Source organism: Cariama cristata, unplaced genomic scaffold (genome assembly GCF_000690535.1).
Source record: "Cariama cristata isolate BGI_N322 unplaced genomic scaffold, ASM69053v1 scaffold43807, whole genome shotgun sequence".
NCBI lineage: Eukaryota > Metazoa > Chordata > Aves > Cariamiformes > Cariamidae > Cariama > Cariama cristata.
This window is the reverse complement of record NW_009625794.1, coordinates 42,989-57,719: the sequence shown is the minus strand read 5'-3', so window position 1 is coordinate 57,719 and position 14,731 is coordinate 42,989. Positions and strand designations below refer to the sequence as shown.

The following is a 14,731-nucleotide window of genomic DNA, read 5'->3' as shown; positions in this document are numbered from 1 at the left end:
CCCCCCCCAAGCAAACCTTTTTGGAGAAATGCCATTTTGATTAAATGTTTATAAATCAAGGATGAGGATGAAAGGAAATACTCCTTGTGAGAAGGCACTGCCCTGAACTGCGGAGCGGAGAGGTGTGAGTCTTGGTTCTTCCTGATCATCTCCCTGTGCTAGAGCTGCGCTTATAAATAATTCAATATACTTGCCAGCAGAGAGAGCAGAGTTGATTTTATAAACTTGGGGTTTCATTTCTCTCTAGGAACACTCAAATTCCTACTCTGTCTGTGTCTCTTCAGTTTCCCAAGGAGCGCCCAGCTGCGACATTCTTTGCACTGGGGCAATCCCCTGCTGCTGGTCTTGCAAGGGGTCTGGTGCTTGGTGAAACTGCTGGAAAGTCTTAGCTTTGCTGCAGTGAAATAAGGAAACAAATGCGAGAATGGTGACATTGTAAACAACAGCAGACCCCTGAAAAGAAAGCCCAAGCTTCCAGTCTTGCAGCCAATGCCAGTAATTACATTGCTATCATTAGCCCAGGATGAGTTGGTGTGAAAATGTAATGTGGAGTGACTCTGGGGGCTTGGCTTGGAAGTGCTTCCAGAGTAACAGAAAACTCACCCAAAGACGCACGCTGACTCCCAAGGAGGAGTGTATTCACTGTGCAGCTCTTGGTAGAAGCTGTAAAATTCTACAGTAAATCCCAGTAAAATTCCTCATTTGCAAAATCCTGCCCTATATTTCCTGGCCTTTTACTTCCGGAGACACACACCTTGGTGTAAACGAGACTCAAGATTTAACACTGCTCAGATCATGCTCAGGGGGGGCAATTTTCTGTAAAGTTGCTGAAAAGCTGTGTGTAATCATTACTTAGCTGAGGAGAAGACAGGAATACAGATGATTCATGGAGTGAAAATTACAGAAGCACCTAATGACACATACATTGCTCTCCCATTAAAGCCGCTCTTGTTTAGGTTTCTCCCTTTCCTAGGAAATTATGTGGAGACTCGCACAACTACTTCATCGAGGCCTTTTGGGTGATCCTGGTGAAGCCCCAAAACATGTGCTGGTTACCACAGACAGGAGCTGACTTGGAACCTGCAGATAAAAAGCTTTCTTTAAGAACTGTGTATTACTCTGCATGTGTGTTGTCACTTCTGGTTTTATTTCTTGGCATAATTAAATAGTCCCCCTATCCCAGGACCGACAGGTCCCTTTATCTCTGTTTTCACCATGAAGAAGAGAGTGCTCTGAAGCAGAAGATTTCCTGGTAACTCCACTTGGGGTTGTACATGTTCATGGAGAACCACCACAGTATCAGATTTGCATCACATGTTTGTCCCCTTCCATAGGAACCCCTTTGGTGTTGAAGTGCCTTGTGAAGATCTGTGAGTTTGTAGATAAGAAAAAGGAGCAGAGGATTTTGGCTAGCACATCAAGAACTCAAGACTCCTTGTTGAAATTCAGGCCGGTAATACTAGTAACGTGTTCTTTTCCACTTGTTCAGTGTCTTTTACAGCCAAGTTTGCTGCTTGTTGAAACTGAGCCCACTTTTAGCCATGCTTTGGTGTAATTAATATAACTGCCAGTAAGTGCAGTTGCTTTTTTGTTATATTCTCCTTCCACTTTATTATGGATTGATCTGTTTAGTTTATGGGGACCATAAAGCAAATACGATACTTTGATTTTATTTATGAGCATGTGGTTCTGGTTTTTATATGAGCAGTATGGGTAGAAGTTTCTCAGCATAGTACAGCAGCATTCTCAAGGAGCTGTACTTGCTACAGCAGGCGAAGATTGAAGTTATTCCTGTATTCTAGTGCCATAATTACATTGGGAGAGTTACTGTAGGATGTGACCATATTAGTCATCCCTTGGCATTCTGTCAGCTTAAGCAGTACTGCAACACTTGGTTTATAAACTTTTTTGTATCTTCTGCAGTATTTCTGGTTTGTCCCGTTAAAGTTTGGTTGAAGACAATACATAGCTTTGCAGGCAACTTTCAGCCTTGCTGAGATATAACACTTTCTGTAATAAGGCTTATTTAAGTTCAGTTTTTAATGGGAAAACAGACTAGAAGCATGGAGACATTTTCTGTTTTGAGGCATGCTGAGCTCTGAAATACATCCTGTTCCATTACTTGGAGCAAGGGATATGTGGGTAGGACATAATGAGTCCAACTTTAAGTCAGTTTTAGCAGATGTAGTTAAAAGTGAACATATAATAACCTTACGTAGATGAAATACAGAAAGTTTTTGATGTGTGTGGAACAGAAGTAATCTTGTTAATGTGCAAAATCTTAATTTCCTCTCCTTGAGAGCCCTGATGGTCTCATTTTGAAAAACCTGGCAATCAATCTAATGCTCTGTTCTGTGACTGAGACTTGGACTTCCTTATTTTTGTTCACAGGTCTCAACTTACAGTTGGCAGTTCAAAATTATTTGCGAACACTTATGAATTAATGAAATCAGAGGTTTTAATTCTTAATATTGAGACTCTTGATAGACAAGTATTTTTATTCTTTATTTCTTTTCATATAGAGTTGTAGAGAGTCTACTGAAAGATTATTTCCCATTTGTTTAATTTTCAGATTTTCATCTCTAGAGCCCAGTTTGATACCAAGTACAACCTTATGGTAACAAGAAAACAGTTTTGGTGTACCATGCTCTTTCAAATGCATATTAAGATCTCAGCTATGAGGCAGTGATAATAGGTGGCTCAAAACTGTCACTACCAGTCTGGGTGATTTGAGGGTAAAAATGTTTCTGGATAACCTTTATAAGAGCTTAATGTGTAACCAGCCATAAATTTATTATATGTAATTCAGGGGGCAGATGAAATTGTAGTAGGTCAAATCACAATGCCAGACCATCAGAAATTTAATTGTTTAAAATATATTTATTTAAAATGAGAAACTGAAATGTCTGCATTTCTGTGCATGCAGTTAGTTGTTCTTGGAGAAGCGGATGGTGCTCAGGAGTATGCAGTGTTGTTTCTAGGCTTTGCAGGAATAGTCGGGTGTTTGCAAGCTGCAAATAGCAGGGCCACAGACAAGATGTGTGGAGGTGGTTAATGATAATCATGTAGTTACAATTTTTTTATTTATTTTTTTTTTGTCCAGCACAGGCTCTGTGCTGGAACTGAACTCATCCATTGCATCTGACAGGGGCTCAGTTAACATTTTTGCTCCTTCTGTTAATAATGCTGTGACCTATGCTTAATCTCTTTCCTAGTTTTATATTGCCTGTGCCTCCTGATCAGAGAGCTTGATATTGGGCTAGTGCCATTACAAAGAGCTGGAAAGCTGGTGCTGGACCTTGTGGGTTTCTTTAACCCTGTTAAGGAATCAATCGTCTTGTGAATGCTTCTGCTTCCTGATTTAGGAGCTGTCGAATGATCTAAGTTAAATTTATGTGAGGCTGAAGAATCCCTGGAGTGAACTCAGCCTGATCAGTCCAAGTCATTTTATGTGCCAAACCTGTGGCCGTTGATTCCTCTCTATTACTCCATTAAGCATGTAGGTAGGATACCGGTCCTACAAAGCATTTTGGTTCCCTTTTTTCCCCCTGAGACAGCTTATCCTAACTTTCTTTTTCGTATGTCATCATGCTTTGGTTTTGGTAATTCTGATCAGGCTTGGTTACACATAGTTTACCTTCAGACTTGGTAAGTGTTATTTCTGGATGATACTTGAGATTGAAGTTGCAGGATATGGAAAACCAAGTCCCTCTTGCTTTATTGATCATCTCAGTTGCAGAAATTTAAGTTACAATTTCTGAGTTTGTGTCTCTGTGTAAGAGAATGAAATTTATGCTTGTGCCCTATATTAGCACATGCATTTAAAGTAGAGTTGTTTGTAATTAGCAAATAAGTCTGAGGTGTGATCTTTATTGTAGAGGTTAAGTAATTTATACATCGATTTAAAAAAGAAATAACGTTAAGGCTCAGGAGTTTAATTTACACGACAGGATTAGAAAAAATGACTGGGGTTTACTTAGCAAATGTCGCAGTGAATGTATAGATCCGATGACAGAAGGTCTGATTATCTGTGCTTGCAAGTAGCCAATAGATAAAGCACACTCCATCTTCTTGCCCTGACAACACTGGTTTTGCCTGCCAGACTGTTCCATTCTACACAGGGGGGTGAAATCTAATTAGAGGGAGAAAATTTAATTTAGAAAAGACTTAGTATGCCATCTTGTTTTTTCCCTTACTAAATGCAGGATTAGTCATGATTGCATGTCATGGTTATGCCTTATCTAAATGAAAGAATTGCTCTTTATTTATCCAAGTAATCACTTGCTTTAAGAATACTCTAGTAGCATAAGATGACCCAGGTTGTCGGTGATATAGTGTTTCAGTCAAATAGTCAAATATACACTGATTATTTAGCTGTATCTATCTTAATAAAATTATAAGTAAAGGAGCAATGGATTTACCCTGTTTCTTTTTGTCATTATTATTTTTATTGTTTTTCTTTTGTAGTTGTTAGAATCTGATTCTGAGAGGCACCTGGTCTCTGAATTTTTGCTGGATGAGGAATTTGACTGGCTGTGTGGGAAGGGGGAAGCGAAAAAATGGCAAATGGGAAGGCATACTTCCCTTGGGTGCTGGAACTCATTGCAGTATCTGAAGTTGGTTTTTTCCTTAATAACATTCTTTAAAGACAAATCAGCATTATGGATTTCCATTAATAAGAGCATCACTAGGACAGAGGCAGCACTGCTGCTAGGCTGTTGCAGTCAGTTGGCAGCATGATTAGCTCTAAACCGAAAAAATGTCATTATTGTGGCAGCAGGAGCTGGCAGGTGCCTCTTGGGGGTGGAGGAGCCAGAACAGAAAGCTGGTTGTGGGATGGCGATTTCAGTAGGACTCGATGAAGCAGAAATAGCTGGAAATGGGAGAAACTGCATTGAGCAAGCAGATCAAAGTGGTGATTTTGTTCTGATGTGAGGATAGAGCCAGGGTGGAGTAGAGAGGGCAGCAGTGATTCCTTGCTTGGGCAGGGGGCTTGATATAGATGATCTTGAGAGATCCTTCCCATCCTCGGCAACTCTGAGGTTTGTGTGGGGAAGTCTGCAGATGGGTTTGAGAGCACACGTGTGAGCTGCTTGCAGGCCTCCTCCTTTCCTTGTGTTCTCAAAACTGCTCTGCCCACCATCGGAATTTGCTTTCCTGGCTTTTCTGAGCTTTCTCTCTCCAGCTTCCAAGCTCAGTCCAGCAAAGATGTCGTTGCTGGAGGGAGCAGTGAGAAGAAAACCACTGGCTGTAGGAACATCATCAGTTGCTCTGATCTACCACAGCACTTGAATAAAGTGTTTTCCTTCCTTTTCCCTTCTGAAAGTGTTTAAAGTCCCCTGGAATTTCTGTAGATATGTAGACAAGGAGGAGCACGGTGACACTTGACGCTAAGAAAGCTTCTAGTCTCAATTCTGATTTCAGCTACATTAATGTAAATCTAGACTGTATCAGAATGCTTTTGGCTGGCATCTGTTTATTACCTAGTTGAAGAATGAGTGCAGAAGTGAGAAGACAGTGTGTTAGCATACTTAATTAAGAATGAATGTTTTAACATTGGAATTCACCCTTTGAAGCAGCGGGAGTTAGCCAGTGTTGAGTTGCAGTCATTGTATGATGGAAGCGTTCTCTTCAGCTGCTTAGGCTTTAACTAGAGCCAAAGTGTACAGGATCTAAGGCTGTAGCCCCATGGCATGAGTTTGTCATTAAATGTTTTGTACTCATCAGATATCCTTGCAGAAAGGAAAGCTGCTTTATGGAAAGGTTTGTATTATTTCTTTCCTATGTTTCCTAGACACAAAGTCAGAAGTAGTCATAAGTGCATAGAAATACCTTGTCTTCCAGTGTGTGTGTCATTCACATCCGAATGAGAGACTTTAAGGCAAAATAGTTTACTTATGAGAAGATGGCCAGGAAAGGGTCCTGTACAGGAGCTTACTGCCTGGCTTGACTATGCTTCTTAGTTTCATATGCTGGATCTCATTCTGCAAATTTTCATGTGAACATGCCCTACTGCTGTGTTTATATTTACCAATGCTACTGTAGTTTCCTAAGTTAGCGGTAGTTGGGTAATTGGGAGAAAAAACGAGATTTTGTAATGTCACAAAGTTTTGCTGCAGTACGTTGATTAAAACTGGAGAATATTGTTGAATTTGTGCTCCTAGTAAAGAGTACATTAAGAAAAATGTCATAGTTATTTTTAATTACTTGTTATCATTGCTGTAGACCGGCCTTTCCCATACTTTAATGACTGTCAAATATCACTGAAAGCTCAAAAAATCCTTGCTGTTGTGTTCCGGGATTTGTTTAGAATGCTTGGACATCTCTCAGGAGCTTCTGAAATGTGGTATTTTTATTTTGTGTTTTCCTTTGGTTTTAATTCTTAAATGATCCCTCTTTTCAGATTTCAAATTATAATCTATTTCCTGATGCATTGCTGACGCCCCGTGAGCCATGTCAGAAGTACTTCCAGGTCAGATGCCCTTTAAAAGATTCTGCTATGCAAATATGTGAAACTTTCTGCTGCTTTTCCTCCTTCTTCCCAGGCCCGTATTTTGCTTTCATTTTGCACTTAGATATGAAAAAGAGCAAACACTTTCTTTTCTTTTTAACGGTGCCTTTTTTGAATAAACTCTCTGTTCAGCTTTTTAAAAACTCTTCCTATAGACAGCACAATGCAAAAAAGTCTTATGAGAGGTAAAGACAAATTGGTCATGCACTGTTTTCTGTTTGCAATGGCATTTTCTGTCTCCTCCTCCTAGCTCTGTAAACTTTATGACAAGATTGAAAAACATCAATAAAAGCCATTCAAGTAATAGCGTTATTTGTATTATTATTATGATGCTTAGAAAATTGGGACTGTTTTGTGTTAAACATATTATAGTGGTGAAAGTATATTAATCTATATCTGTAGGTATGTTTCTAAACGTTAGAAGTATGCCGTTGAGACTGATTTGTTTTAAAAAGTAAACAAGCTATAATCATTAATGAATTACTATGACAGATTTTCTACCTCCTTATAGTGCTGTCTTTAAACACCAACATTTTAATAATATGTTATTGTTCCCAGTAATGATAATGTCCTAATTATTCTTAGTTTTTCACCAGAGTCGAATATATTTTTATTATAATACCCTATTTTTAATTGCTTATAACTTGCCACTGTTCACCTGCTTTAGCTGAGATATATGTGTCGGCTTGGTGATTCCCAGTCTGCTTGTCCATTTGTGTTTGCTTTTCAGCAGAAAGCAGAGGAGTTGAAGAAAGGGTACCCTGTGCCGGTAGCGTTGTCCGTGCCGGTGGGCAGGCAGCACGAGGAGCTGCCCAAGCAGGGGAATGGGGTCCCTGGGTGCAGAACCCCTGGCCTGGGGTGTTGGTTAGCTGGTGAGGGGTGCAGCACCAGCCTGTGTTAGGTACCTCTGGGGCAAGGGAGGCAGGGTTGTGGTGGGAGAACAAAATAAAAGACACGGGAAGTCGGTGATTGGAATTTCGGTCTTGAAATTACGGGCACAGGAAGAAGTTGCATTTCCTTGAAGTTTTTAATTAGAAGGTTGGGATGTGCTTCCTCTGGGAGAAGTGATGTGTTTTGAGCTTCACTGTGTCCTGTTTAAAGAAAGAGGGACAGTCTATCGCTCTTCTTCCTTGTGCTATTTTACTATGCAATCTAGGTTTTGGCATTTCCTTGCATTCAGATGTTTTCCAGCACTTTAGTTAGTCTTGGTCTGGTAGCAACTTCTGCCCTTGAGATGCAGGACCTGCCCTTTCGCATCTGTATTTCTTTCTTTTTGCCTCTTTTGTTGCTTCCCTTTTTCTCACTTTTCTAGCTGTTTCCAGGAGCAGAGGGAAGCCGGCTGCATGCATCCCAGAGCCTGGCTGGGAATGCAGAGTGACGACCGGCGAGCAGGCGCCTGTCCCTTGAGAGGACAGCCTGCTCCACTCTGCACACGCCTCCTGGTACTGTTTGCCTGTTCTTTGATCATTTGATCATGATGATTTGGTCAACAGATCAGTTGAGATGGGGTCAGGAGGGGGATTGGTGCCTAGCGAAAGGTTAATTTTGTCATTTTTCTGCTTATGATTGTGCACCAGCCCAACTTAACACCCAACTTAAAACACTGCTTGGGTCGCAAAGAGTTCTGGAGTCTTTGGCTCAGTCATTGATCAATGTGCCAGTGTTCACCATAAATCAATGAGGGAGCTTTGTCAAGCAGATTAGTAAAATGTAATACATTTTGTTTCGATGTTTCTCTGTGCTTATTCTTACAATTATTTTTGATAAGTGGAATGCTAACAGCAGGGGACTGGCTAAAGATAATCTGGCAGGCAGATACTTAAGCTTTATCTAGGAAGATTATTTTTTAAGAAATTTGTTCAGTGGTAAAAATAGTGGCAAACATTGCATGAAGCAGCTCACTTGTAACAAAGGAGAAGAATAGATTTCAGTCTTGTTCCAAATTGTGACAGTTGTATTTATTGATGAAAACCGTAAGTGCTTGTTGTAGTTTGTTGAAGCATAAAGTAAAATATGATCTAGTGAAATCCATAGATATTGTGTGATTCCGTAAATTCTACTAAAGGTCAGGCAGTGGGTCAAAATTATCGTGCCCTATTAATTTATTTTTTATGTGACTTCCGGATTGTCAGACATTTAACTGATTCAGAGAAAATATAAAGCAGCCAGTCCATAAACACAGGCCGTTTTGTGGTTTTTAGGTTAAAACATGTGCTTTGGTAACATTACGTAGGATCAGATGTGACCTTGCTTCCATTAGACTTGGTTGGTTTTAGGCAAGATGCAGAAAGCAACGTGTATTGATGTATTTATATGAGAAGTACATTTATAAAGTTCCTTTAAATTATGTGATGGTTGTGTTTTAGAAGTATTTTGTGGCTAAAGCTGAAATTGTCTATAGGATGTTTGTTAACTGTTACCTAAGCTGATGGCTCTTGCGCAGTGTGCATTGGGTATTCCGGCTGCTGAAGAATTTGCAGTTGATCTAGACTGACTGACTGGGGCTTGAGAAAATGGCAGACATGAAAATTTGTAAAATTTAGTTTAAGTGCTGTTTTGGACAAGTTTTAAAAGTAGTTCTAGGTGGGTGATTCAGGGAATAAAGAGTGTACTTGATCTGCTCGGTTTTATATGAACTGGAGTGATGGTTGGAAGCGCGCAGCTTTGACAGCACATCAAAGAGGAGGGAACACTAGCAACTGTGTGTGCATTTAGGTAACATTGTGAAGTGCTCCTTTTCACTCTATGTTTATGTATATGTTCTTTTAAAACCCATATATTTAATCTCTTACAAATCTATACAGCAGTCAGTTCTGTCATATATCAAATACACAAGGATGCAGCACAACTCAGCTGGAATGATCTGTCATCGGCTAGCTCAAATTGCAGGTTCTCATTCCTGGGTAAGCCCTAGACATGTTTTTATGTACAATGTAAGCACTCAGTGATATCTGAGAATTAGGAACAACAGAAAGGGTGTTTCATGCTGTGGCAGATGGGAGTGATTTATTAATTGGCCTCTAATTTAGTTGCCAGGTGTCAAACAACAGTGACTACTACAGTATGTAAATTGAGGTGTTCATGGAGTATTTGTGCAGATTAGTGGGAGCCATAAATAGACAGTACAGGAACAAATTACGTTTTTTTTTAAAAAAGTATTTTGATAATTTTTCATAGTCTAAAAATCTGTTCCTTCAATAAACTTCATCTTTTTTCAAAATGTGAGCTGTGCCCCTGGCTAAGAAAAATCAGAAACTTGTCTACAGTAGACAAAAGAATGTTTGTTTTTTAACAGTGTAATATGTGTACTCTGCCCTAGGTTGTACATTTTATCCATAAATTTGAACTTTGTGAGCTGTAGAAATAGTGAGCCATCTTCATCTCTGGAGCAGCCCTTTTTTTGTAAAGTTGATTGAATTAGAGCAGGATATTTTGTCAAGGGATTTTTTCCCCCCACAGAAATTTCACCCTTGTGAAATAATCTACTTCTTGTATTCTCTACCTTCTGGTCCTCTACTTCTCCCCTTCCAAAAGAAGAAAAAAAAATAGCTGCGGAGGGGAGAGAAAGGCAGACAGAGCAGACAAAATGCAGGTGTTAAGAGGCAACAGCTGAACAGTACTTGAGTTCTACCCTAAATGAGAAAGGAGCAGCATCTGCCTGCAGTCTGCTCAGAAATTGCTCAAATTTTCTGCTTCCTAGTGATGAGTGCATGAGGAGTTCTCCTCCTCATTGGAGGTAGAGGAGAAATACTAAAATGAAACGATGGTAAGGATGACTTCTGGACGCCCAGACATTTGCAGAGGGCACCCCTCCTGTCCCCAAGCCTGCCTGCAACAGAATCAGACATGAAAAAACTGCCCTGAAACTGTCTTGTATAGGGTCAAGCTTTCTGCTTTTTCTCAGCTTCATGGTCCTGATAATCTGTCTATATTTTTTCTGCCTCTGTTTTTCCTGATTTAATAAGCTAAGCTTTTCTCTATTCTCTTACCCACTTAGGTTGTGGTAATTTTCCTACTGTAAAACAATTATGTGAAGTGCTGCATCCCTTTTCCAGAAGCCTTAGCAAAATAGTGCATATAATGAAGGTGTTTCACGACTGTCTCTTTTGCTTTTCTAGTCGATTCTGGCGTGGACGAGTTGGCAGTGTTTATGGCAAGTGGCAGCACGACAGATGTTGTGAACCGCAACAACCCCGCCACCCCGCCGAACACCCTTAACCTGCGCTCCTCTCATAACGAACTTCTGAATGCAGAAATCAGGCACACAGAGACCAAGAACAGCACTCCTCCGAAATGCAGGAAAAAATATGCACTGACTAACATTCAGACAGCCATGGGTCTTTCAGATCCAGCAACGCAGCCCCTTCTGGGCAACAGCTCTGCCAATATAAAGCTGGTGAAGAATGGAGAAAACCAGCTCAGGAAAGCTGCCGAGCAGGGACAGCAGGATCCCAACAAAAACCTCAGTACCACTGCGGGCATAAATGTAACTTCTGAGAAGTTTGAAGGCAAAGAGCCAATCCCACAGGATTCCTCTGGCTGTGAAATATTACCCTCGCAGCCAAGAAGGACCAAGAGCTTCCTGAATTACTATGCAGATCTAGAGACATCTGCTAGAGAGCTAGAGCAGAGTTTTGTTGTGATGGAAGATAAATCTGCACAAAGCAATGGCCAGGCTTCTACCGTTATTGTCAATGGGGAAGTCCTACCCCGGAAGCAAAACAAACTGTCAAGCCCAGAGGATGGCCAAGTTGCCACAGTGTCATCAAGCCCTGAGACTAAGAAAGACCACCCAAAAACTGGGGCCAAAACAGATTGTGCCCTCCATAGGATTCAAAACCTTGCCCCAAGCGATGAGGACTCCAGCTGGACTACGCTGTCCCAGGACAGTGCCTCGCCGAGCTCGCCTGACGAAACAGGTAGGCAAGTAAAGGCTGCTCGTGGCCACTGTTTTAGAAATGCATTGCTTAACTCTTATCAGCTGGCAGCTGGAAGGAGAGACATGATTTAGTGGTGCTTTCAGTGGGGAAGTGGATTGCATCGGAACACAAGCGCTGGGCTTGCACGCAGCTCCTTGTCCACTTGGGAACGCTTGGCAACCTCCCACTTGATCCTAGCAGCTTTACTGCTGCTTTAGGAAAGGCACCCTTGAATGCTATAGGCAGGATCCTAAAAATATGCTAACTGCACCTTCGGCTAGTTTATAAATAATTGCTCTTCACTAATCAATGGGTACATGTTGTGAGAAGTACATGGTTGTCTGGAGATGCTAAACTACTGATAGCTACCTACATACAAGAAACAAACTTTTCTGAGCAATGATTTTTAGGTTCAGCAAAGATTTTTGCTTTTCTAGTAGAAAACTTTGAGTGTCCTCCATCTGCCCCCAGTCATTTGATAATATTCTTTTGTTATAAAAAAAATCCTGCCAAACCTTGGGTCATTTAATTTCTGTGTTTTGTTTTCGTTGTTCCATACAGTAACTCAGAAGCTGGAACCATGGCATTTCATATTTTGCAAGCCTGGGCTCATTAATTATTTGAACAGTAATGATGATTTCTGCACTGGCTCTGTTGTGATTTACAACACATCTGTATTGTTTTTAAAACTCTAGAGATCTCATTTACTCTAGTTAGTGGGCTTTGTCACTTTTTTATATCCAAGCCAGTATATAAAGGTACAACTTTGTCAAAATGAGGGGAGGCAATCCAGTTCTCAAGGATGACATGGGACTAAAGAAATTCATCATATATTGTTTGTATTTTAAGTGATTTCATTATTACAACACAGAGATTATATACTGTTTGGAGGCCACCATTGTCCAAATCCACAGCTGCATTACATGTCAATCGTGTATGATTATGACAATAGTGATTTTTATTTTGATGTGTAGGGTTTTTTAAAATCACAACCAGAAATCCCCACTATGTGACATATAATGGATCTTCTGATCTTCTTTTTGATATGTAAGAAACCTTTGCTGTTAAGAGAGAAAATTTTCATGAAGTCACTTCTTCACATGCAAAATGAGTTTTCAGTTTACTGAAATGGCTGTTTGAGTTAATATTATTTCTTGGGATGCTTGATATAATATGTGTGACATCACTGATAACATTTTCTGGAGAAACTATCAATAGTAGGTATTTAGATACCTCTTTTGCTTTTCTGTCTTTGTACTTGCCCCAGGGTTGTCAATGAGAAACTGTGGGTAGAAAACTTATGTCCACTGAAAACTAAATTAGAGTAATTCCAAGTAGTCTAAGTAAGGGTGGCCTAAGATGCTAAAAGCTAGCATAAGTTTTGTTTCTTTTTAAATAATGTGTTTAAAACTTTCTTCCTGCATGTGTATTGAGACTGTATGGTGAATGAGCTCTTTCAGCACCTAGGAAGGGGGGTTTTCTGAGCTGTTTTGAAGTGTTGGCAAGTTTGCTTATTTAAGTAAGTAAGTGTTAGCTCAGCTGTGGTTTGTTTGCACTATGGAAATAAAGGGGAACTTTCCCCTGCAGAGTATGGGGACTTTCCTTCTTTAAAAAAAAAGTAAAAATTAAAAAATACAAATTTGTAAAGCCCTCAGAGCTTACCACTCTTCTAAAGCAGAAGAGGGCTTTTTTAAATTTTCCACTACCTTCACCATACTAGCAACTAATGTGTTACAAACAGACAGTTACAGAAAAGCAGGTGTCCAGCTATCTGAGTTCAATCTCTATAAGAAAAGAGTTAAAAATAAACAGTAAGCCCTAGAAAACCTCAAAATTGCCTTTCAAGATCAAAGTGGTAGAAGTGTTTCTTTCACATCCCCGTGGTCACTGTCAGAGAGCACCAAGTAGGACATAGGACCTGTCATACTGGATTGGATTGCTGGTTTTAAGATACCTGTACATCTAAGTATTCATGGACTCTAAAAACATCCAGCTATTGAAACTTGAAAGTTACAGGCATCCATCTCTCAGTATTATTTGCTATCTTGAATTTACCTCCCCTCTGATAAAATTGTTTCATTAAGTGTTGTCCGTTTCTTTCCAAAATGTACTGTCAATTGATACAACAGAGCTAAGAAATAAAATGTCGAGTTGCCATGGATGCCAGGACAGCTTTTGGACATGATGAAACAGGCCAGTTTCTCAGACCCCTGCAGCTCCTTCTGGGAGGCTGAAAAGGGGGGTGCAAAAAGCAACACTGCTGGTGTAGGAGAAAGCAGAAATCACAACTGGTGGAAATATCTCCAGACTTAACTCGTTTAGGGGCACATTTTCTAGTTGTTCTGAGGGGCTCCAGCCTTTTAGATTTGAGTAAGGTGCTGTCCCTTGACAAGTTCATGTATCTCCAAGGATGTTTGAAGGGTAATGAAACGAGCTGAAATGAAAGTTGGGTAAATGAACTGAACACTCAAGAGCAGTTCAGTGTTTTGCACTGTAATCAGCTGTGCCTTTTCCATCTCGTTCCCAAGAGTTGCTTCAATTCCTGTGGTTCTGGTCTGCAAGCATTTGCCTCTCACCATGCCAGGTCAAGCTAGAAAGGTACCTCACTTGCCAAATAACTTGGGTGCTACAGCAGTGGGTGGTTGGAAGTGCTGAAGGAAATCAAGTAACACTTGCTGCTTCCCAAAACCCCTTACACCCTTCTGCCATGCTGGGGACAGAGAAGTATTTTCACACAAGCAGAAAATAGATCCAATGCATTTATGTCAGTGGTGGTTGACCAGAAACCTGAGAGAGTCACAGGGGGCTGTACCTAGCCCCTCTGAGGCCACGGAGTAGATGTGAGAGCCCACATTTAGGAGTAGGCAAGAAGAAACCTCAGAAAGCAAGGATTGGTGGTATCTCAGCTGTCTTGTGATTGATCTGGTTTTAAACATCCCTTCAGTGGAGGTGTTGCCCCAGCCTGCGTGGGCCATCTGCTCCAGAGGCACGTGGCGCTTCGCCCTGTGGTAGATCTTTCCAGGCTTTTTAGCGTAATCTTTCATTGCTTGTTGTCCCTATACACCAGCATAGGTGAAGGGAAGTCATGCAGTGAGGCCTGTGGTGGTCATCCTGGAGGTCCAAGATTTTGGGCACGGCCAGGGGTCCTCGCTGCCACTGCATCTGGGTGGGAGGAGAGCATTGCATAGGGTCTTCGCGGCTCGGTGCTCTGCAAACCCCTGCGTTTATGCTCCAGTAATAAATGTTAGAGACCAAAGGGAGAAAAGGCATCTGGGAGAAAAATCTTCAAAAGCAGACAGTT

At 40.8% G+C, this 14,731-nt stretch overlaps 1 protein-coding gene across 1 annotated transcript in view; it reads left to right on the top strand.

The window, feature by feature from the left end:
* Window positions 1-6,453: 6,453 nt before the first annotated feature.
* The window catches only part of LOC104164413 (amyloid beta A4 precursor protein-binding family B member 2-like), a gene marked incomplete at its 3' end in the record, with an annotated part of 42,633 nt that continues 34,355 nt past the window's right edge, over window positions 6,454-14,731 (top strand). The window contains exons 1-2 of the mRNA XM_009703733.1: window positions 6,454-6,472; window positions 10,630-11,430. Coding sequence (XP_009702035.1) covers window positions 6,454-6,472; window positions 10,630-11,430 — 820 coding nt within the window. The remainder of the gene's footprint in view (window positions 6,473-10,629; window positions 11,431-14,731) is intronic.